The sequence below is a fragment of the Zalophus californianus genome, chromosome 9 (genome assembly GCF_009762305.2).
Source record: "Zalophus californianus isolate mZalCal1 chromosome 9, mZalCal1.pri.v2, whole genome shotgun sequence".
Lineage (NCBI taxonomy): Eukaryota > Metazoa > Chordata > Mammalia > Carnivora > Otariidae > Zalophus > Zalophus californianus.
Window position 1 is genome coordinate 139,338,760 of NC_045603.1, and position 22,886 is coordinate 139,361,645.

General features: G+C 46.4%; 3 protein-coding genes across 3 annotated transcripts in view; 1 reads left to right on the forward strand and 2 right to left on the reverse strand.

The window, feature by feature from the left end:
* Nucleotides 1–971, reverse strand: part of WDR37 (WD repeat domain 37) — a 63,810-nt gene extending 62,839 nt beyond the window's left edge. The window contains exon 1 of the mRNA XM_027594626.1: nucleotides 7–971. The gene's annotated coding sequence lies outside the window, so the exon portion shown is untranslated. The remainder of the gene's footprint in view (nucleotides 1–6) is intronic.
* Nucleotides 972–2,114: 1,143 nt separating this feature from the next.
* On the forward strand, nucleotides 2,115–5,906 carry IDI1 (isopentenyl-diphosphate delta isomerase 1). The gene is made up of 5 exons (XM_027594629.2): nucleotides 2,115–2,353; nucleotides 2,573–2,745; nucleotides 2,918–3,010; nucleotides 3,449–3,579; nucleotides 4,306–5,906. The coding sequence occupies exons 1-5, from the start codon at nucleotides 2,223–2,225 to the stop codon at nucleotides 4,618–4,620; spliced, it is 843 nt and encodes a 280-aa protein (XP_027450430.1). The 5' UTR covers nucleotides 2,115–2,222; the 3' UTR covers nucleotides 4,621–5,906.
* Nucleotides 5,907–16,540: 10,634 nt separating this feature from the next.
* Nucleotides 16,541–22,886, reverse strand: part of GTPBP4 (GTP binding protein 4) — a 29,817-nt gene continuing 23,471 nt past the window's right edge. The window contains exon 17 of the mRNA XM_027593414.2: nucleotides 16,541–22,548. Within this exon, the coding sequence (XP_027449215.1) occupies nucleotides 22,396–22,548 (153 nt within the window). The 3' untranslated portion in view covers nucleotides 16,541–22,395. The remainder of the gene's footprint in view (nucleotides 22,549–22,886) is intronic.

The following is a 22,886-nucleotide window of genomic DNA, read 5'->3' on the forward strand; positions in this document are numbered from 1 at the left end:
ACTTACTCGTCTTTGATCTAGGTTGGCAAGGGACGTAATGGCCTGGAGACCTTTCATGAGCGCCCACCCCCCTCTTTACGAACGACTCTGCCTGGGCGTTAAAGCTGACCTACAGTACGTGGAAAGCAAGAGAACGGTTTCCTGATACGTGGGTCAACATTCTCACTCCTTCCTTTAAAAACGAAAGCTCGCCATTCAAATTCAAGAAGCCCTCGTAAGATGGTTGCACAAGAAACAGATTTAACATTTTGGGACCCAAATAACCACAAACTAGAATAAGTCCTGAAGTCATTTACACATTTAGTAAAAGCTCAGCTTAGCACTAAGAAACCCTTCTGTAAGGGTTTCAGACTTTTGGAGGTTGTGGCAAACATTTCACCAGGAGGAGCGTTTTCCTCTACCCTTCAAGGTTCTTCTGGCTGGTGGAAGACATGAGACAGATTGGCAGGAGAATATCAAATTTAATTAAAATTATGCATGTATGAGAATCCACATAAACATGAGAGATTCCAAAGACAGTCGAAATAAGGTTCATAGGTCACCCTGAACCTAGGAGAAGTGGGTCTGGGACTTAAAAGGGAGAGCAACTCATAGGAGGGTGGAAAATAAATGTTTGCGAAGTCGCCCAGGAGCCATGGGGCACAGAGAGGACTTTGATGAAACGGACGTAGCTAGTTTCCTGCCTGCCCACCGGGGGCTTGACGACTTCCCAAAGCTTAAAGACTTTTTTTTTTTTAAGATGTATTTATTTATTTATTTCACAGAGGGAGAGCGTGTGCGCTCACAAGCCGGGGGAGGGGGAGCAGCAGGTAGAAGGAGAAGAAGAAGCAGGCTCCCAGCAGGCTCCGAGGGAGCCCAATATGGGACTCGATCCCAGGACCCTGGGATCCTGACCTGAGCCTAAGGCACAGATGCTTAACGACTGAGCCACCCACGCACCACAGGACTTTTCTGATGAAAGTGGTGATGTTAAAGGTGATTGGTATTAAGTAATGAAATGTGTCAACATCTGCAAGATCTGCTTAATTAGTGAAGTAATATTTTCCAAGTGACCCAATATTACAAAATCATGCGTGGGAAAATATGCATTCGAAATTTAGTCCAAAGCAATGAATGTTAATTTAACAGTATAAAATGTTCATTGCTGTGGTTTTGATATAGGAAAGGCATGAGGGTTTGAAGCCCACAGGCAAGAAAGAGTTCTTAAGATGTCTTTGGTGCAAAAAGGTGGTTTTATTAAAGCACAGGGACGGGACCCATGGGCAGAAAGAGCTGCACCGGGGTCGTGAGGAGTGGTTCATGATACACTTTCAAGTTGGGAGGGGGTTGGGGATAGCGTGTCTCTAAGGAATTTTGGAAGCACGGTTTCCAGGACTTTGAGGAGGCTAGCTACTGTTGGGAAAAGGTTGTGTATTACTGTCTAGTAAAACCTTAGTCATGAGACCCTTCAGATGTATATTGGGCCATATGCTTGGTGGGGGGAGGTGATTGCCAACATGTATTTTGGGGGTTTAGGGATAAAGAAAATTTCTAAAGGAATTTTTATATGTTAAAGTAGACTCCCAGGATCCTGGGGTTTGGGCAGAGGTTGCCTTTTGCCCTGAGCAAAGTATTAACATCAAGGCAGTTGAGTCCCTAGAAGACTATCACGCTGCCTTTTTCAAGGCCTTGTTAATGGGCTGTGGGGTGAGGGGTGTGATGTGGGGTCTGTGTGTGGGCTGTGAGGGGGATGTGCTGGGTCTGCGTGTGGGCCGTAGGGCGGGTGTGACATGGGGTACAGGCGTGGGCTTCACGAGGGGGGTTCGGGGAGGGGTGAACGGTGCGGGCGTGCGGGCGTCGCGGCCTTCCGAACCAGGGCACGCACCGCGCCGTCCCGCGCGGTCCTCCTGCAGCCCGCCCCCGGGGCGGCGGGAGCTCAGCCTGCCGGTCCGCTAACTGCGCAGAAGGCCCCGCGCACACACGTCACGACGTCTCAGAGCCCGAGCGCTCGGGCACCTGGAGCGTGCGCTCGCGCGGGGCTCGCGCGCGGACGTGGTCGGGGCCGCTCGCTCCGCCCTCCGTCTCCGGGCGGCCTCCTGGAAAAGGCTCTGCAAGGCCCCGAGCTCCGTACAGCGGCGCTTGGAAGGCAGAGGGAAGAGCGGAACCTCCGTGACGGAGGCCCTGCACACGCCCTCGCGCGACCGTGGCGTCAGGCGTGGCCGGCGCGCGATTGGCCGCGAAGCATGTGGCGCGCTCTGGCGCGGGCCCTGCAGGTTGGGCGCGCGGCCCGAAGGGGCGGGCCCCAGGCCTGGGGGCGGAGCCTGCGGGAGCAAAACGCGGCGGAGCGGGGGTACGCAGAGGGCAGCAGCCTGAGGTAGGCCGGCGGGGGTATAGGGCGGCGGCCGGCCGGTCCCCGCGGGCCCGGGGCACCGAGTGTGGCCGCCCGCCTGCGCGGCGTCCCGGGCGCCGAGCCGCCCCCTCCCGGGGGACCCTCGGTGTCGGGTGGGAGTGGGGGGGAGGTCCCCCGGGGCCCGGGTGGTGGTTCTCCCGGGGCCGGGGGGGGTCCTGAGCCCCGCTCGTCTGTCGGCGCCAGGGTCACGGGCCGGGCCCGGCGGGCTGCCAGCATGCCGGAGAGTGACGTGGACAAGCTGGACGCGCAGCAGGTGCAGCTGCTGGCGGAGATGTGCATCCTCATCGATGAGGAGGACCGTCGGATCGGGGCGGAGACCAAGCGGAACTGCCACCTGAACGAGAACATAGACAGAGGTGCGGGGCCAGGCGCGGCGGCCCGGGCGGCCCCTCGTGCCCGCTGCCCGGGCCGGGCGGAGACCCGCTGAGTAGGCGACGATGGCAGCAGGCTCCAGGGGCTCTGGACCGTAGGTAGAGAAAGGGGCAGGTAACTGCTGTCTTACAGTAATCTCCCTTCTTTGGCGCGCAGGGTTATTACATCGAGCTTTCAGCGTCTTCTTATTCAACACGGAAAATAAGCTCCTGCTGCAGCAGAGGTCAGACGCTAAAATCACCTTTCCAGGTGAGCGTGCTTCTGCCCGGAGTACTTTGTAGGGAGCCGGATCCGGCGTGACTCGGTCCGGGGCGTGCTTGGTAGCCAAAGTCAGAGGGAAATCCTGTGGATGGCAGCATTTCATATTCCGCATAAAGAAGTGTGTGCATTGAGCACAAGCTAATGAGCCAGCAGTGAAGATGGCTAGTATGTGTATATTCACATAGATTTCTAATGTATATTTTTATCTGTGTTGTAGGTTTGTCTTTATACTCTTTGATCTTTCTGGTTAAGACTGCGTTAATAAAGAACTTACCTACACTTGTCTGTTTCACAGACTGATTACCCATAGCTCATTATAACTGATTTAGAAATCTTCATTTTTCTGTTACTTTTAAAACTTTTTTTTTTATCTTTTAGACCTATTTGGAGGAAAAGTTAATCTACATGTGTATTAACATGTTCCAGGCTGTTTTACCAACACTTGCTGTAGTCATCCGTTAAGTAATCCCGGAGAGCTGGAAGAAAAAGAGGCCATTGGAGTAAGACGAGCGGCACAGAGGCGATTAAAGGCTGAATTAGGAATTCCCATGGAAGAGGTAACCAATTTTACTACACAACTGTACAAGCTGAAATCTTGTTTAGAAATCCAAACATACGTTAAAACATTTTCATTAAAATTTTAAATTTAAGGTAGGTCTCTGCTTTATAACTTTGTGAGTTATTGGTCCTAGAAAGCACCTCCGTTAAAGATTATTTAAATTTTGACTTCTTCATATTACTTGTGAAGATTTAGCTCAGTGTTAAAATGGATTGGTCTGTTAACCAGTATATAAAGTTGATTATTTTTATAATTGAGCAGATCAAAGATGATAGTTTTCTTGTGAAAATCCTTATAAATATAAACTACAAATCTGATTGGGTAAATTGAAATAATCTTTATTTCCTGGGATTGTCCTCTTTAAATAAGACCTGAGTAAATAAAGTATATCTCGTCTAGTTAAAATGGTAAATACTATTCCCCCCCCGAAAAGCACTATCAAGATGTGAAGGAGAATGCCACACATTTAGTTTGAGTGACTGCTTTTTTTTTTAATACCATTATTTTAATAAAATCAACCTAAATTCTTGGTCTTGTGGGGAAAAAAATTTAGGCACTTGAAACTATGTCATAATATCTTCATATATCATCAACAGATTAATATTTTAAGAGTTCTAATTCTAAAACTATGGTTCTGTTGTTCAGGATCTTACTTAAATGTGGTGGGCTGATTTACATTACTTGTGTTATTGATGTTTTTGCTGTTGTTTTATTTTCATCCTAGGTTCCTCCAGAAGAAATTAATTACCTAACACGAATTCACTACAAGGCTCAGTCAGATGGTATCTGGGGGGAACATGAAATTGATTACATTCTGTTTGTGAGGAAGAACGTAACTTTGAATCCAGATCCCAATGAGATTAAGAGCTACTGTTATGTGACAAAGGAAGAGCTAAGAGAACTTCTGAAAAACGCAGCCCGTGGTGAAATTAAGTTAACTCCATGGTTTCAGATTATTGCCAATGATTTCCTCTTTAAATGGTGGGATAATTTAAATCATTTGAATCAGTTTGTTGACCATAAAATACATAGAATGTGAATGTGAAAATGAATGGTTAGTAAAATACTGAGAAATTTCTCCACTTAGTAAACTTAACATAATTCTTTAAAAATTTGGTTCCCCATAAGAATTCGTCACTTGAAACATTGATAATTTACAACCAGTATTTGTATGGAAAATACAACCAGCTTGTTAATTTTATATCACACACCCCATATGTGTGCACCGCTATTTGTAAAAGACATCTGTGAGAGGTTATTGTAATATCAGGGGCAAATTAATGTTACCTGTCTAATCGCATGGTCCTAACAAACTCCAAAAAATAAATGAAGCTCTTCATTTTCGGTGTGTTGTGATAAATACTATCAGCACACTTGTAGAGAACTTTGCTCTTTACCAAATGCTTTATAAATCATTACATTTTTATCATAGTCTAGAAGAATGTGCAGTGCGAACTATTTGCTTAGCTACTTCAAAATAGTCCAAATTAACTTTCCATATGAGCAGATTAAACGTAGAGCAGGTTCAAGGGAAATTAAATGGTATATATCCTGATTTCTGTCATTCTAAGCTGATTTTGTGGTTTAATCATGCTGGAAGTACCTTGATACCAAAAGTCAGACTTCGCTTTTGGTAATGATACTGGTCGGGTTAAATCTTTTAAATAGGTTTTGCTAGTTAGTAACGTGTGCTTTCCAAATGACAGTGGACAGGCAGGTTCTTTGTAAAATGGAAATTGAGTCAATTGGGTGATACTCTACAACAGGATTTCTTAACCTTGACACTGTTGACATTTGGGTTGGATAATTCTTTGTTGTGAGAATTCATCCTGTGTGTTGTAGGATGTGTAGCAGCATCCCTGGGTTCTACCCACTCAAAGCCATTAACACCCCTCCCCCTGTGACAGTCACGGTGACACCAGATGCCAAATGGCTCCTGGAGGTCACAGGGCGCCCCCAGTTGAAATCCAGTGTTCTACAAAGTCAGGCCATATTGTAGGGAGAAAGATTATAGTCCATGTTATAGATTTGGGTTATGGAATATGTGTATATTCATATTTAAATTGTACCTTGACTAATGCACTTTCTAAAAGTCTTGCCATAGATTTCTCAGATCTGAAGTCTTAAGACAGCCGTATTATCCTCGAATGTTGCATAATAAATAATGAAGAAAAAGAAACTATTTAACAAATGTTCTGTAAATTCAGTAGAAAAATTCATTTCTTGTTAACACTGAACAGTTGACTTAAAACTTCAGGAAAGACTGGTGTCAAGTATTAATTTTTCTGAAAAGCAAAAACAATAAAAAGAATTACCACATTTTAATATTGTGGTCTGGTTTGATAAAACTTCAATCCCATCATTTAACCCTTTAATAAAGTTAGGGGATCCATAACCAGCAGCACCAGCAGACAGCGTACCTCAGCTCACTCAGTAAATGCTCAGCCAGCATTAGGTGTTACCACTGGTGTTTTCTTGAAAGGCCTGGCCAGAACACGGGAGGATGAATGTTCTTTGACCTGATGAACCCCTTAGAATTCATAATAAATAAATTAATAAATAATAAATAGTATATATCATCTAGTTAAAATGGTAAATACTATTCCCCCCCAAAAAGTACTATCAAGATGTGAAGGAGAATGCCACACATTGAGTTTGAGTGACTGCTTTTTTTTAATACAATTATTTTAATAAAATCAACCTAAATTCTTGGTCTTGCGGGGAAATAAAATTTAGGCACTTGAAACTATGTAATAACTTCATATATCAACAGATTAATATTTTAATATTTCATCTTTTTAAATTTTTATCTTCAACTGCTTAAAGTTCATGGTCTCCACAATCTGTAACTGTCTGACAGCTCTTTAAGGGCCAGAAGTTGTCTTCTATACAACTGATTATTCTGGGGGCGCCTGTGGGGCTCAGTCGGTTAAGTGTCTGCCTGGTTGTGATCCCAGGGTCCTGAAATCAAGGTCCACTCCCTGCTCAGCAGGGAGTCAGCTTCTCCCTCTGCCCCTCCCCCTCCCCCTTCCCTCCTGCTTATGAGGGTTCTTTCTCTCAAAATTTTAAAAAATAAATAAAACTGATTATTCTGTCCTCAAGCCTCTGCTGGCCAGAGAACCAGAGTGAAAACCAAGACGCTGTAGGGAGGGGGCACGTGCTACTGCCCTGCGTGGCCCCAGCCCCCAGCAGATGGGCACAGGCACAGAACTCCGAGGCATGTGAGCAGGACCCTGGGCTGCACGCCATGTAATGCTCAGGTGGAGGTGGTCCTTCCATCTGCTCCCCAGGGCACACCTGCTTGATGGTTTCATTCCCCCCCAATGCGGGTGGGCCCATCTGGTGGGCATTCCCAGGGATGGGGAACCCCACTTCCTGTGTGGGTCTAGATGCCCACCCGGATCCCCCCTCTGCACATACGGGGTACCTAGTGTTTCAGTACAGCCCGTGCCACCTCAGCTAGGTCCTTGTCAGCCTAAGCCTGTACTTCTCACTCACGTGTCACAGAGTGAACTTGTGCACATTTGAATTATCTTGACACAACTTTGTTCCTCACAGTTTCACACACTTACTTCTCACGCTTTAGACTCCACATTTGTTTTTACGATTTTGTTCATTTATTTGACAGAGCACAAGCAGGGGGAGTAGCAGTGGGAAAGGGAGAAGCAGACTCCCCGCTGAGCAGGGAGCCCGATGCGGGACTCGATCCTGGGACCCTGGGACCATGGCCCAAGCCGAAGGCAGATGCTTAACCCACTGACCCACACAGGCGCCCCTAGACTCCCACATTTAAATCTTTACACAATTCTCCATATTCACATGGCCGGCTGTCTGTGACAACCCTTGTGTGTTTGTTTTGAAGATTTTAAGTAATCTCTACACCCAACAGGAGGCTCAAACCCAGGACCCTGAGATCGAGAGTCAGCCGCTCCACGGACTGAGCCGGCCAGGCGCCCCTGCCCGGATATTTAAACAGGATCTCATGACTCCGCGCAGACCAAGTCCTGGGACGCACCACTCCTCCTGCTCTCAGGAAATGGCGACCCCTGTCCTCCCATCACCCAGGCTAAATACCTTGCAGTCACTTCTAACTCCCTTCCCCCTCACACCCTGTATCCAATTAGTCAGTAAATCCTTTGAATTAACCCGGATTTGAACTTTGAGTCACTTTTCCTGCTCCTTTGAATCGAGACAATCCCTGGACGGCCTCCTGACCGTCTGCTCTTGCCTCTTGATATCTGTTGCCAACACAGCAGCTAGTGAGTGTCCTCTCCCTCCTCAGCAGGCTCCAGAGGAAGCCCCCAGCGGCCTGCAGGCCCTGCTGTGCCCAGCACCGGGGCCCCATATACCCTTGACATAGATTTGTCAATTGTGAAGTTTGCCACATGCATATCTGCTCTCGAGATATTGACAACTTATTCCAGATTTAATGACATCTTTAGAATATAGCCAAGAAGTCACTCTACATAAGCACAATCCAGTTGGCACAAGGAAATTTGACACACACAATAGTTTCATCTAAAATACAGCACCTGGGGGGCTCCTAGGGGGCTCAGTCGGTGGGGCGTCTGACTCTTGATCTCAGCTCAGGTCTTGATCTCGGGCTCGTGAGTTCAAGGCCCGTGTTCAGCTCCACGCTGGGCATGGAGCCTACTTTAAAAGTAAATAGGGGGCGCCTGGGTGGCTCAGTTGGTGAAGCGTCTGCCTTGGACTCGGGTCATGATCCCAGTGGGCAGGGAGTCGGCTCCTCTCTCCCTCTCCCCCCGCTTGTGCTCGCTCTCTCTCTCTCAAATATTTTTTTAAAAATAAATAAAATACAGTACCACAGAAGGAGAATTCTTCCTTAATCTTCAAGGTTTAAGAACTCAGTCGACATGGGCGGAGCAAGATGGCGGAGGAGTAGGAGACCTGGATTTCGTCTGGTCTCAGGAATTCAGCTGAATAGGGATCAAGCCATTCTGAACACCTACGAACTCAACAGAAGATCGAAGAGGAGAGTAGCAACAACTCTCTGAACAGAGAAGCGACCGCTTTCTGGAAGGTAGGACGTGCGGAGAAGTGAATCCGAGGCGATATTCGAAGGATAGACGGTGGGGGAGGGGGCCTCCGTCGGCCGCTTCTGGCAAGTGCTAGAGCCGCGGAGCACAAAATCGGACCTTTTAGAAGTCGGCTCCGCTGAGGGACGTCGCTGCAGTGGCTAAGCGGGGGGTGGAACCCTCGCGGGACAGTGTGGTCTCAGGACCCTCGGGGTCACAGAAAGACCGGGGGAGCCTGAGTGCGGCAGAGCTCCCAGGTATCAGAGCGGGGAAGCCGGCTGCAGAGACGGAGCCGAGGCGCGGGCTCTCAGCTCGGGGTGGCCATAAACTGGGATCCGCGGCCCAGTCGGGCCACTGCTCCTCCAGCAGGGACCCAACAAGCGGCAGAGCCGGGGAGACTCCCCTCCCTCCCCCGGGAGGAGCGGCGCGGGAGCGCACCGCAGGGATCTGCTGGGTTTGGAGACTCCACATGGGGTCAGGTGCCAGAGATAGAAACGCTCGGTCACAGGCCGGGTGAGCACGGAGTGCGGCCGGAGACCGGGGAGATGGGAGGGACTGCTTTTCTCTGGGGGCGCACTGAGGAGCGGGGCCCCGAGTTCTCACCTCCTCCGGGTGGAGATTGGGAGGCTGCCATTTTCACTGTCGTCCTCCAAAGCCCTACGGAAAGCTTGCAGGGAACAAAAGCTCCTGAGAGCAAACCCGAGCAGCTTGCTTAGCCCGGACCGACAAGGGCGGGGCAATTCAGCCTCCGGCAAAGACATTTGAGAACCACGGCAACAGACCCCTCCCCCAGAAGATCAGCACGAGCAGCCAGCAAGTCAAGACCAAGTTTACCGATCAAGGAGAATAGGAGAACTCCAGCGCTAGGGGAATACTGCACATAGAATTCATGGCTTTTTTTACCATGATTCATTAGTTTTTCAAAGTTAATTTTTTTAACTTTTTTTTTAATTTCTCTTTTTCCCTTTTTCAACCAACATCTTATCAATCCCTCTTTAAAAATTTTTTTTTTATTTTTCATTTTTAGAGTCATATTTTATCCCTTCATAGTAGTTACCCTTATTTTTGGCATATATATATAAGTTGTTCTCTCTTTAAAATGTTGAGATAGTTTCCTCTAAAAGATCAAAATATACCCTAAATAACTAATGTATGGCTTTGTTCTAGTCTCCTACCTGATCACATTCTCTCCCTTTTTTTAAATCTTCTTTTTTTCAAACAACTTATCGTATCAATTTCTTTTATAAAATCTTTTATAATTATCACCTTTACAGTCATCTACCATCCCTTCATTGTATCAACCCTTATTTTGTACATATATAAGTCTTTCTTCCTTTAAAATTTTAGCAGGCACTTTCTTCTAACAGACCAAAATACACCCAAAATCTAGTGTGCGGCACTGATCTATGCACTACCCTGATCATATTTGATCATATTCTGGTTTTTCTTGTTTTGTTCTGTTTTTGTTTGTTTTTATCTTTTTCTTTTTCCTTTTTTTTTTTTTTTCTCTTCTTTCTTTCCCTTTCTTGTGCCCTGATTTCAGGTCTTTTCTAATTTGTATAGAGTGTATTTGCTGGAGACGTTGTTAACCTGATAGCATTCTGTTCTCTCATTCATCTTTTCTCCTCTGGACAAAATGACAAGACGAAAAAAAATCACCTCAGCAAAAAGAACAAGAGGTAGTACCGTCTGCCAGGGACCTACTCAATACGGACATTAGTACGATGTCGGACCTAGAGTTCAGAATCATGACTTTAAAGATACTAGCTGGGCTTGAAAAAAGCGTGGAAGTTATTAGAGAAACGCTTTCTGGAGAAATAAAAGAACTAAAATCTAACCAAGTCGAAATCAAAAAGGCTATTGAGGAGGTGCAATCAAAAATGGGGGCACTAGCTGCTAGGATAAATGAGGCAGAAGAGAGGATCAGCGATATAGAAGACCAAATGATGGAAAGTAAAGAGGCTGAGAAAAAGAGAGAAACAACTACAGGATGACGAGGGCAGAATTCAAGAAATAAGCGATACGATAAGACGAAACAACATTAGAATAATTGGGATCCCAGAAGAAGAAGAGAGAGAGAGAGGGGCAGAAGGTATATTGGGGCAAATTATAGCAGAGAACTTCCCTAATGTGGGGAAGGAAACAGGCCTCAAAATCCAGGAGGCACAGAGAACCCCTCTCAAAATCAATAAAAATAGGTCAACACACCGACATCTAATAGAGTCTCAGAGACAAAGAGAAAATCCTGAAAGCAGCTCGGGAGAAGAGATATGTAACCTACAATGGTAGAAACATAAGATTGGCAACAGACCTATCCACAGAGACCTGGCAGGCCAGAAAAGACAGGCATGAGATCTTCAGAGCACTAAATGAGAAAAACATGCAGCCAAGAATACTATATCCAGCTAGGCTGTCATTGAAAATAGAAGGAGAGATAAAAAGCTTCCAGGACAAACAAAAACTAAAGGAATTTGCAAACACAAAACCAGCCCTACAAGAAATATTGAAAGGGGTCCTCTAAGCAAAAACAGAGCCTAAAAGCAGCATAGATCAGAAAGGAACATAGACAATATACAGTAACAGTCACCTTACAGGCAATACAATGGCACTAAATTCATACCTTTCAATAGTTACCCTGAATGTAAATGGGCTCAATGCCCCAATCAGAAGACACAGGCTAGCAGACTGGATTAAAAAACAAGACCCATCAATCTGCTGTCTGCAAGAAACTCATTTTAGACCCAAAGACACCCCCAGATTGAAAGTGAGGGGGTGGAAAACCATTTACCATGCTAATGGACACCAAAAGAAAGCTGGGGTGGCAATCCTTATATCAGACAAATTAGATTTTAAAACAAAGACTGTAATAAGAGATGAAGAAGGACACTATATCCTACTTAAAGGGTCTATCCAACAAGAAGATCTAACAATTGTAAATATCTATGCCCCTAACGTGGGAGCGGCCAATCATATAAGGCAATTAAGAACAAAAGCAAAGAAACACATTGACAACAATACAATAATACTGGGGGACTTTAATACCCCCCTGACTGAAATGGACAGATCATCTAAGCAAAAGATCAACAAGGAAATAAAGACTTTAAATGACACACTGGACCAAATGGACTTTACAGACATATTCAGAACATTCCATCCCAAAAGCAACGGAATACGCATTCTTCTCTAGTGCCCATGGAACATTCTCCAGAATTGATCCCATCCTAGGTCACAAATCAGGTCTCAACCGGTACCAAAAGATTGGGATCATTCCCTGCATATTTTCAGACCACAATGCTTTGAAACTAGAACTCAATCACAAGAGGAAAGTCGGAAAGAACTCAAATACATGGAGGCTAAAGAGCATCCTACTAAAGAATGAATGGGTCAACCAGGAAATTAAAGAAGAATTTTAAAAATCCATGGAAACGAATGAAAATGAGAATACAACTGTTCAAAATCTTTGGGATACAGCAAAGGCAGTCCTGAGAGGAAAGTATATAGCAATACAAGCCTTTCTCAAGAAACAAGAAAGGTCTCAAATACACAACCCAACCCTACACCTAAAGGAGCTGGAGAAAAAACAGCAAATAAAGCCTAAACCCAGCAGGAGAAGAGAAATCATAAAGATCAGAGCAGAAATCAATGAAATAGAAACCAAAAGAACAGGAGAACAGATCAATGAAACTAGGAGCTGGTTATTTGAAAGAATTAACAAGATTGATAAACCCCTGGCCAGACTTACCAAAAAGAAAAGAAATGACCCAAAACAACAAAATCATGAATGAAAGAGGAGAGATCACAACCAACACCAAAGAAATACAAACAATTATAAGAACATATTATGAGCAACTCTATGCCAGCAAATTAGATAACCTGGAAGAAATGGGTGCATTCCTAGAGATGTATCAACTCCCAAAACTGAACCAGGAAGAAATAGAAAACCTGAACAGACCTATAACCACTAAGGAAATTGAAGCAGTCATCAAAAATCTCCCAACAAACAAAAGCCCAGGGCCAGATGGCTTCCCAGGGGAATTCTATCAGCCATTCAAAGAATTAATACCTATTCTCCTGAAACTATTCCAAAAAATAGAAATGGAAGGAAAACTTCCAAACTCATTTTAGGAGGCCACCATTACCTTGATCCCAAAACCAAAGACCCCATCAAAAAAGAGAATTACAGACCAATATCCTTGATGAACATGGATGAAAAAATTCTCACCAAAATACTAGCCAATAGGATCCAACAGTACATTAAGAGGTTTATTCACCTTGACCAAGTGGGATTTATCCCTGGGCTGCAAGGCTGGTTCAACATCCGCAAATCAATCAACGTGATACAATACATTAACAAAACAAAGAACAAGAATCATATGATCCTCTCAATAGATGCAGAAAAAGCATTTGACAAAGTACAGCATCCTTCCTTGATCAAAACTCTTCAGAGTATAGGGATAGAGAGTACATACCTCAATATCATAAAAGCCATCTATGAATAGAGGGTACATACCTCAATATCATAAAAGCCATCTATGAAAAACCTACAGCGAATATCATTCTCAATGCGGAAAAGCTGAGAGCTTTTCCCCTAAGGTCAGGAACACGGCAGGGATGTCCACTATCATCACTGCTATTCAACATAGCATTAAAAGTCCGAGCCACAGCAATCAGACAACAAAAAGAAATCAAAGGCATCCAAATCGGCAAAGAGGAAGTCAAACTCTCACTCTTTGCAGATGATATGATACTGTATGTGGAAAACCCAAAAGACTCCACCCCAAAACTGCTAGAACTCATACAGGAATTCAGTCAAGTAGCAGGCTATAAAATCAATGCACAGAAATCAGTGGCATTCCTATACACCAACAAGACAGAAGAGAGACAAATCAAGGAGTCGATCCCATTGACAATTGCACCCAAAACCATAAGATACCTAGGAATAAATTTAACCAAAGAGGCAAAGGATCTGTACTCAGAAAACTATAAAATACTCATGAAAGAAATTGAAGAAGACACAAAAAAATGGAAAAACGTTCCATGCTCATGGATTGGAAGAACAAACATTGTGAAGATGTCAATGCTACCTAGAGCAATCTACACGTTCAATGCAATCTCCATCAAAATACCATCCACCTTTTTCAAAAAAATAGGATTTTTCAAATCCTAAAATTTGTATGGAACCAGAAGAGACCCCAAATAGCCAGAGGAATATTGAAAAAGAAAAGCAAAGCTGGCGGCATCACAATTCCGGACTTCCAGCTCTATCACAAAGCTGTCATCATCAAGACAGTATGGTACTGGCACAAAAACAGACACATAGATCAATGGAACAGAATCAAGAGCCCAGAAATGGACCCCTAACTCTATGGTCAACTCATCTTTGACAAAGCAGGAAAGAATGTCCAATGGCAAAAAGACAGTCTCTTCAACAAATGGTGTTGAGAAAATTGGACAGCCACATGCAGAAGAATGAAACTGGACCATTTCCTTACACCACACAGAAAAATAGACTCCAAATAGTTGAAAGACCTAAACGTGAGACAGGAGTCCATCAAAATCCTAAAGGAGAACACAGGTAGCAACCTCTTCGACCTCAGCCGCAGCAACTTTTTCCTAGAAACATCGCCAAAAGCAAGGGAAGCAAGGGCAAAATGAACTATTGGGATTTCATCAAGATAAAAAGCTTTTGCACAGCAAAAGAAACAGTCCACAAAACCAAAAGACAACCGACAGAATGGGAGAAAATATTTGCAAATGACATATCAGATAAAGGGCTAGTATCCAAAATCTATAAAGAACTTATCAAACTCAACACCCAAAGAACAAATAATCCAATCAAGAAATGGGCAGAAGACATGAACAGACATTTTTCCAAAGAACACATCCAAATGGCCAACAGACACATGAAAAAGTGCTCAACATCGCTCGGCATCAGGGAAATCCAAATCAAAACCTCAATGAGATACCACCTCACACCACTCAGAATGGCTAAATTTAACAAGTCAGGAAACGACAGATGCTGGCGGGGATGTGGAGAAAGGGGAACACTCCTACACTGGTGGTGGGAATGCAAGCTGGTGCAGCCACTCTGGAAAACAGTATGGAGGTTCCTCAAACAGTTGAAAATAGAGCTACCATACGATCCAGCAATTGCACTCCTGGTTATTTACCACAAAGATACAAATGTAGGGATCCAAAGGGGTATGTGCACCCCAATGTTTATAGCAGCAATGTCCACAATAGCCAAACTGTGGAAAGAGCCAAGATGTCCATCGATAGATGAATGGACAGATGAATGGATAAAATAGTTGTGGTATATATACACAATGGAATATTATGCAGCCATCAAAAGGAATGAGATCTTGCCATTTGCAACGACGTGGATGGAACCGGAGGGCGTTATGCTGAGTGAAATAAGTCAATCAGAGAAAGACAGGTATCATATGACCTCACTGATACGAGGAATTCTTAATCTCAGGAAACAAACTGAGGGTTGCTGGAGTGGTGGGGGGTGGGAGGGATGGGGTGGCTGGGTGATAGACATTGGGGAGGGTATGTGCTATGGTGAGCGCTGTGAATTGTGCAAGACTGTTGAATCACAGATCTGTACATCTGAAACAAATAATGCAAGATATGTTAAGAAAAAAGAAAAAAGATAGCAGGAGGGGAAGAATGAAGGGGAGTAAGTCGGAGGGGGAGACGAACCATGAGAGACGATGGACGCTGAAAAACAAAGTGAGGGTTCTAGAGGGGCGGGAGGTGGGGGGATGGGTTAGCCTGGTGATGGGTATTAAGGAGGGCACGTTCTGCGTGGAGCACTGGGTGTTATGCACAAACAATGAATCATGGAACACTACATCAAGAACTAATGATGTATGGTGATTAACATAACAATAAAAAAATTAAAAATCTCAGTCGACATGAGACAGATTAACAGGAGGAAAAAAACAAGTTTTCTTGAGTGTGTGCAAGATGATGGGTTCATGAGGAACTCAGGATTTACAGGGTAAGGAAAAGAGGGGTTTGGGAGCTTTAATTAGGATGGAATTCTAAATAAAAATGTGGGCTGAGGTAGAAGATTAGGACAACAACAAGGTTTTACTTCTACAGCTTTCTTGGCTTCACGGGCCCTGTCATTTACTTCTCAGTCTGGGGCGGTGTTTTTCTGACGGGAGATTCATGTCCTGCGTTCAAGGGACAGAGGCGGGCCTGAGGCGCTCCCAGCAGCTCTTTCCCCAGTAGCTTCGATCCAAAATGACCGGTACACTGGTGGCACATTCGGGGGTGGGGGGCGGGGGGGCCCCTACAACAGCTCATGTCTCCCCAGCTCATGTTCTCCATGACTTCTCTGTCCTTCCGCCCCCAAACTCCCGCAGCCACTCACACCCGTCTCTCCATCTCCATCAGGTCCCCAGCCCATTTGTCTGTCACGACTCTGACTTTTAAAGATCTCACACCAATTATTTTCCAAAATGCACTTTATTTTGATTTACCATATTGTTTCCCATGACTAGATTCAGATTAAACAGTTTTGGGAAGAACATTACATAAGTAATATTGTGAACGTGGGGCTGCCGATATCTTTTCCATGTCCTGATTCCATTTCCTTTGGACGAATACCCAGTAGCAGAATTACTGGGTTGTAGGATAGCTCTATTTTTAACATTTTGGAAGAACCTCCAGTTTTCCAGAGTGGCTGCACCAGCTTGCATTCCCACCAACAGTGCACGATGTTCCCCTTTCTCCACATTCTCACCAACACCTGTTGTTTCTTGTGCTGTTGATTTTTTTTTTAAGATTTTATTTATTTATTCGACAGAGACACAGCGAGAGAGGGAACACAAGCAGGGGGAGTGGGAGAGGGAGAAGCAGGCTTCCTGTCGAGCAGGGAGCCCGACGTGGGGCTCGATCCCAGGACCCTAGAACCATGACCTGAGCTGAAGGCAGACGCTTAATGAATGAGCCACAGGCACCCCTGGACTTCATTTTTAGAAAGTTTTTATTTTAATTCCAGCATAGTTAAGATACAGTGTTCTATTAGTTTCCAGTGTATAATGTAGTCATTCAACCCTTCCATACAACACCCGGCGCTCATCACAGCAAGTGCACTCCTTCATCCCCATCACCTGTCTCACCCATCCCCCCACTGACCTCCCCTCTGGTGACCACCAGTGTGTTCTCTAGAGTGAAGAGTCTGTTTCTTGGTTTGCCTTTATTTCTCTCTTTTCTCTTTGCTCATTTGGTTTGTTTCTTCAATTCCACATGAGTGAAATCGTACGGTATTTGTCCTCCAGCTGCAGAGAAGAGGCAGGTGCTTCTGTGGGTCCTGGTACCCTTGCTTGGAGAATGGTGCTTCATGCCTTTCCTATCCCTGCCTTAGTGGTCTCCCAGCCGCCTCCTTCAGACAGATGCCTTCATAATTCCCCCATATTTTCTAAAATCCTTTCTGGAATAAGGCAAGCTTAAAATCAAAGAGAACAGAACAAAACGAGACCCAGACAGTGGGCATGATTCCTGAAGCCTGTTTCATGTTTACGCTTCCCTTCTGCAGAAACGACGCTACCAGGGATTGCCAAAACCCCGAGGAACAAGGAAAATCAGAAATGCTGGCATGCTCTGTGTTTTCCATTACAGCCAAGGGCCGAACTGGAGCACGTTCACCGCTTTCCACACCCAAACTCGGGCAGCTGATACAGAAGCGCTGTGCAGACAGCCACTCCTCAAGGCTCCGGCTGAGGACGGGTCAGCCCTCGCATCCCCGCAAAGGATCGGAGGGAACAGTGCTGGGTACCCCCATGGACCCCGAAGAGCAGCTCCACCCAGCAGCCAGCATGGAAAGCTTACTGGTTCCCAGCAATGGGTAGATACTCACAAGTGACCTGTCCCGGTGGGAGGGTTAGCCTAGATTTAGGACTACTTGGTCTCACCCAACACATCCTGAAACCAAGACCTGAAATGATCAAGCTTCGCAAACAGCTCAGCGGCCCCCCAGCTACAGTCAAGGGGTAAGCGCACTCAATGCAGCATCAAAATCCCAGTCCTGCCTTTCCTTGTCTTCATTTGATGCCAATCCATGAGGTAAACGTAAACTTCACCGATGTCCTTGACTTCAGAAATCAGTATGTGCTTTGGCTTACCCAGCCGACATCTGAGAATGCACTAACCCAAGGGGGACACGCGCACAACCAGTGAATGTTCTTCATGCCGCTGCGCGCACACCGGAAATGGCAGGTTTTATAAGCAGGTTATCACACACACACGAGGGTGTGAGACCGAAACCCCGAGCGGTAGTTTTCCTGGGAGAGCGGCAACCAGAGAGATGACCTTCAGAGTGTGCATTAAGTTCTGTTGAAGTTGCTGAATGAATTATTAAGATTACATTTCTTCTTGACATCTTTGGGAGAGGATGAGGGAGAGGTTGGGACAAGGGAGGGAAGTGAAGCAAAAGTCAAGCTACCTTCAGATTTCCAGGAGAGGACAGTGTTGCTGAGCAGGCAGGCTGCAGGCAGCTTGAAGCCCACTCCCACAGCCCAGGACAGGGGTGCTGTCACCAACACCGCGAGGCTCAGGGGCCTGCAGCCAGCCTGGCGGGCCTGGTCCAGGGCAGACCTCGGTGCTCAAGGGACTGCTGAGGCCCTCACTGCAGCTGCAGACCTGACGGCCCCTCCCTCGGGACAAGGTCTTAGAAAAGTGCTGCCACGGGGAACGGTCCCTCTCCTTGGGCTGCCCCCAGATGGGGTGCCTCTGCTATCACTTATTCACTATCTCCATTCCCACTGCCATGCTCGAGGTCCAGTTGCCTTTAGAAGCCTCATTCCACACAGAGCAGGTTCCCGGCGCTGCAGGACCATGCTTGCGAGGCCGCCAGGCTTTGCTGCTGGCATGGGTACCTCCAGCCGTCCTCACGCCAGCTGCCCACGCCCTTGATTGCTGCAGCTTTGAATCAAGTTCTGAAATCAGGAAGCGTGAGTCCTCCACTTTATTCTTTTTCAGAAGATTTCAGCTGTTCTTTGAAGCTCCCACGTGAACTTTAAGGATGGGTTTATTTTGACAAAAAGCATCATTGGGATTGAGAGAAGGGTTACACCGAATCCGCAGACCACTGTGGGCAGCACGGACAGCTGGGCGATATCACGTCCTCCAGCCCACGAACACGGGTCTTGGCGTATGTTCATCTCCACATTTCCTTCAGCAGTGTTATGCCTTGCAGTGAACACATCTTCCACCTCCTTGCTTAGTTCCCCAAATTTTCTCCTTTTTCATCCTATTATAAGTGGAATTATTTTAATGTACTTCTTTGGTTGTTCACTGTCAGTGTATAGAGACATAAGTGATTTTTGTAGCTTGATTTTATATCCTGCAAACTTTGCTGAGTTCATTTTTTTGAGTATGAAATATTTAGAGTTCCCTACATATAAAACCATGTGGGTCTGTGAACAGAGATGATTTAATTTTCTCCTTCCCAATGCACATGCCCGCTCTGTCTTCTCGTCTCCCTGCTCTGGCTAGGACCGCAGTGTTGTTGAGCAGGAGTGCCCAGCACAAGCATGCCAGCCTTGCCCCGGACCTCAGAGGAAGTGTTCAGTCTTGCCACCGAGTGTGATGGTGGTTGTACACTTTCCAGAGATGCCATCTCTTCTGAAGTAGTTTCCATCTCAGTTTTTTGAGTGCTTTTATCAGGAAAAGGTATTGCATTTGATCAAATGCTTCTTCTGCATCACTGAGAAGGTCCCATGGTTCCAGTCCTTCACCAAGTTAACGTGACACGTCACATCCGCACGCCGGCCATCCTTGATTCCCAGGAACCTCACGGGCTCATGCCAAGTAGTCCTTCCAACATGCTCAGGGTGGTTTGCTAGCCTTCAGTTGAGGACTTGTCCGTATTCACCAGGGACCTTGGTCTCGTTTCCTTGTGGTGTCTTCGTCTGGCCTCAGTATCCAGGCAATGCTGGCCTCATGGAATGAGTTAGGAAACATACCCTTCTCTTCGTTTCTGGGGAACAGAGTAAGGATTGGTGTGGTTTTTTAAACGTTTGGCAGAATTCACCAGTGAAGCCACCTGGGCAAAACTGTTTTTTTTTTTAAGATTTAATTTATTCATGACAGACAGAGAGAGAAAAAGGGGAACATCGTGCACTGTTGGTGGGAATGCAAACTGGTGCAGCCACTCTGGGACACAGCCTGGGGGTTCCTCAGAAGTTCGAGTCCTCCCGAGCCAGCAATCCCACTTCGAGGTAGAAGCCCAAAAGAATTCAAAGTAGGATCTCCGGGCGACGTGTGCACCTCACCTTCGGTGCAGAATTACAATAGCCACTAGGAAGAAGCAACCCGGCAGTCTGGAGATGGATGGAGGGATGGATGGATGGATGGAGGGATGGATGGATGGATGGATGGATGGGTCATGGGATGATGGATGGAGGGATGGATGGACGGACGGACAGGTGGATGGATGCAGAGAAGGGCATGCAGGAGTGTCAGTGCAGTCTTAAGAAGATAGGAAGCCCGGACCTGTGTGTGGATGGACCGCAGGGACCCTGCGTGGGAGTAAGCCATTCACAAATGGACCAGTGCTCCATGGTTCACCTGAAAAATCCAAGTTTGTCAGAATCCCAGAAACAGGGAGTTGAGAGGTGGAAGCCAGGGGATGGGGAGGGATTAGTTTCATGGGGTCAGAGTTTCAGTTCCGCAAGATGTCAAAGTTCTAAAGATCTGTTGTACGGCCACGTGAATACACTTAATACTGGATCGTACACTTATAAATGGGTTAAGATGGTAAACTGAATGTTTTCTCCGTGCCCTCACCAACACCACAGTTTTCTTAAGTGTCCATCCTGGTGGGAGTGAGCTCACATAGGTTTCATCTTCTTTTCCCTGTATTAGTGATTTTCAGCATTTTCTCCATTTCATAAGGTGCCTTACTGTTATTTCCTCTGAAGCAGAGAGATTTGTTTGGTATCATCCCATCTATCTTTTTGGTTTTACCTGTACTCTCCAGCTCTGGAATTTTGGGGGCACCTCATTTTCCTGACTCCATGCACGTCTTCCTTCAGCTCTGGGTCTTTAGGATGGTGGTTTTAAACCATCTCATCCTCCTGAGACAGCATTTTTTCCTTTAATGGGCCTTACTTCCCTACTCTTTTGTATGCCTTGTGATTTTGTTGAAAACTGGACATCTGAAATCTCATAATGTGGGAATTCTGGAAATCAGAAACTCTCCCTTCACCAGAATGGCGGGATTTTGTTGTTTTAAGGGTATCACTGTGCCAGCCAGGGGTAAACACTGAAGGTTTCTGTAGTTCTTCTCTGAGTACATGTCGTTCCCGGGGCATGTGTGTGGTCTTTCCAAACTCCCTTCACATGCAGTTGCTTTTCAAAGTCTTCATCCTTAAGTGTCTGGCCCCCAAAAGAGGTAAAGCAGGAAAAAGCAAAGGAAAAAGAAACAGGCGCTGGCTCTTTAAACCCCCCTGCATCTGATTCTGTGGACGGGGACTGCAAAAATGGGGTCCATCTGTTTGTCTACACCTCCGCCATCAGAAGCAACAATCAGCAATGTAAACCTAGAACTCTGATCTTTGGGGGACAAGCAGTCCCTCTGACTCACACAAGCAGCCACAGGAATAGAGGCATAGCGCCTACCCCGGGGCGGAGGTGGGGGATACGTGAACACCAAAGCCACAAGGGCCAAAATCGACCAAAGTTGATGGATTTGCCAGCCCAGCCCTTCCCTGCAAGACGCAAGCCTCCAGAGACCTGAGTTCCAGAACGGTTCCGCAACTGCAACCCCCACGAAGACGTGGGCTCCTGCCTCCCCAATACCACATGCGTTTTAGTACACACATGTGAAAATCTTACTTTGTACCCCCAAAACGCAGCACATGTTAGACATACCTGTAAGACAACTACACTCCGGGGCACAACGCTGCAGACGGCCGCCTGGCACGTGCTCAGGACACGGCTCACCAGGCACTGCACACGCGGAGGCGGGCACACCGGCATGGCAGCAAGGTCAGGCTCCCGCGCCACAGCGACCTCTGTTCAGGACAACCACAAACGGGTGTGGCAGGTGGTTGTGCGGAAGCGTTGGGGCTGTTTGTGTCTTGCCGGAAAACGGGTCTGTTAGGCAGAGGCCACGCTTGGCTGCTGCGGTGCCTGAGGTGAAGTTTTACCCCACAGAGGACTGTTTGTTTTCAAAACAAAGAGTTAATTTATTTTCCCTTTTCATTTGGCCAAACTATAGTGATTTGTAACTAAACAAACAAAAAAAACCCTAAATCAACCAAAACCACTTTCTTTCAGAGGTCTATCCTGGATGAACTAGTTGGAGACAGGCTACAAGGATACACACGTCATAGAGAAAGACTAGAAAATCATGGCGCGCTGGCTCTCAGTAGGCAAGGCAGGGCAGGGCTGGCAGCCTTCTGCCCGTGTCCACAAGCAGAGAGGTTTTATTCGCAATAAAAGACCAACACACATGAACCAAAGATCCCTCCTGCGAAAAGATTTTTCTCCATCAAAACACACATGATGTCCATCTTTCCGGTTCTGCAGATCTGAAGCGACCAGAACTCCCTAAATGCAGAACCCACCGTCCACTCGTAAGACCCGTACCGTGGGGCAGCGCTAACACCTTCCTGCACCCACACCCCCTGCCCGAGAGCAAGCAGCCAGAGCTTCAGGTGTCCTGTGGTTTACAGGCGGTGCCCCGATCCTGGGACCCCCCCACCAGACGAGGCTGGGCACCACCCCGACCAGCCAGACCGCTGCAGGTGCAGAAGCCACTACCGCCTGTCCTTTTTCCCGGCTTTCCTCTTTCCGGAGAGCAAGTGCTTGGGCTTCATATCGAATACGTGTCTGTCTGCTTCTCCTTTCTTCCCCAGGCGGTTCATCTTCCTCTGAGCATTCTTCATCATAGTCTTGGCTTTCTTCACCATCTGTAAAACACAAGAACACACAACACACGTGAGCTCCCGAGTTTCCACGTGCCTTGTCATGACCGGTTAGCAGTCTGTCTCCATGGTCCAGATCTCTTCTATGAGAAGCGCTGGCCAGTCTCAACAGCTGCAGCTTGCCCTGGGGCCCGGGGGCTGCAGAACTCAACCCTGTGCACACAAGGACGAGAAGAATGCTCTGTCTAGACAGATCCTGTGCCTACCAGGAGCCGGAAGATCAGGCCCATCGGCTGTAATTCCCTCTTAGACGAACAAGAAAACAGAGTCAGCCAATGAAACCGTACCGCTCACATCTGACAAGTGGCAATGCTGTGCTACTA

What these genes read in the sequence shown, in the direction of transcription:
- IDI1 (XM_027594629.2), top strand. Translation starts at nt 2,223, where the DNA reads ATGTGGCGCGCTCTGGCGCGGGCCCTGCAGGTTGGGCGCGCGGCCCGA. An exon ending in GCAGAGGGCAGCAGCCTGAG is followed by an intron (nt 2,354 to 2,572) that starts GTAGGCCGGCGG and finishes TGTCGGCGCCAG; the next exon opens with GGTCACGGGCCGGGCCCGGC. An exon ending in GAACGAGAACATAGACAGAG is followed by an intron (nt 2,746 to 2,917) that starts GTGCGGGGCCAG and finishes TTTGGCGCGCAG; the next exon opens with GGTTATTACATCGAGCTTTC.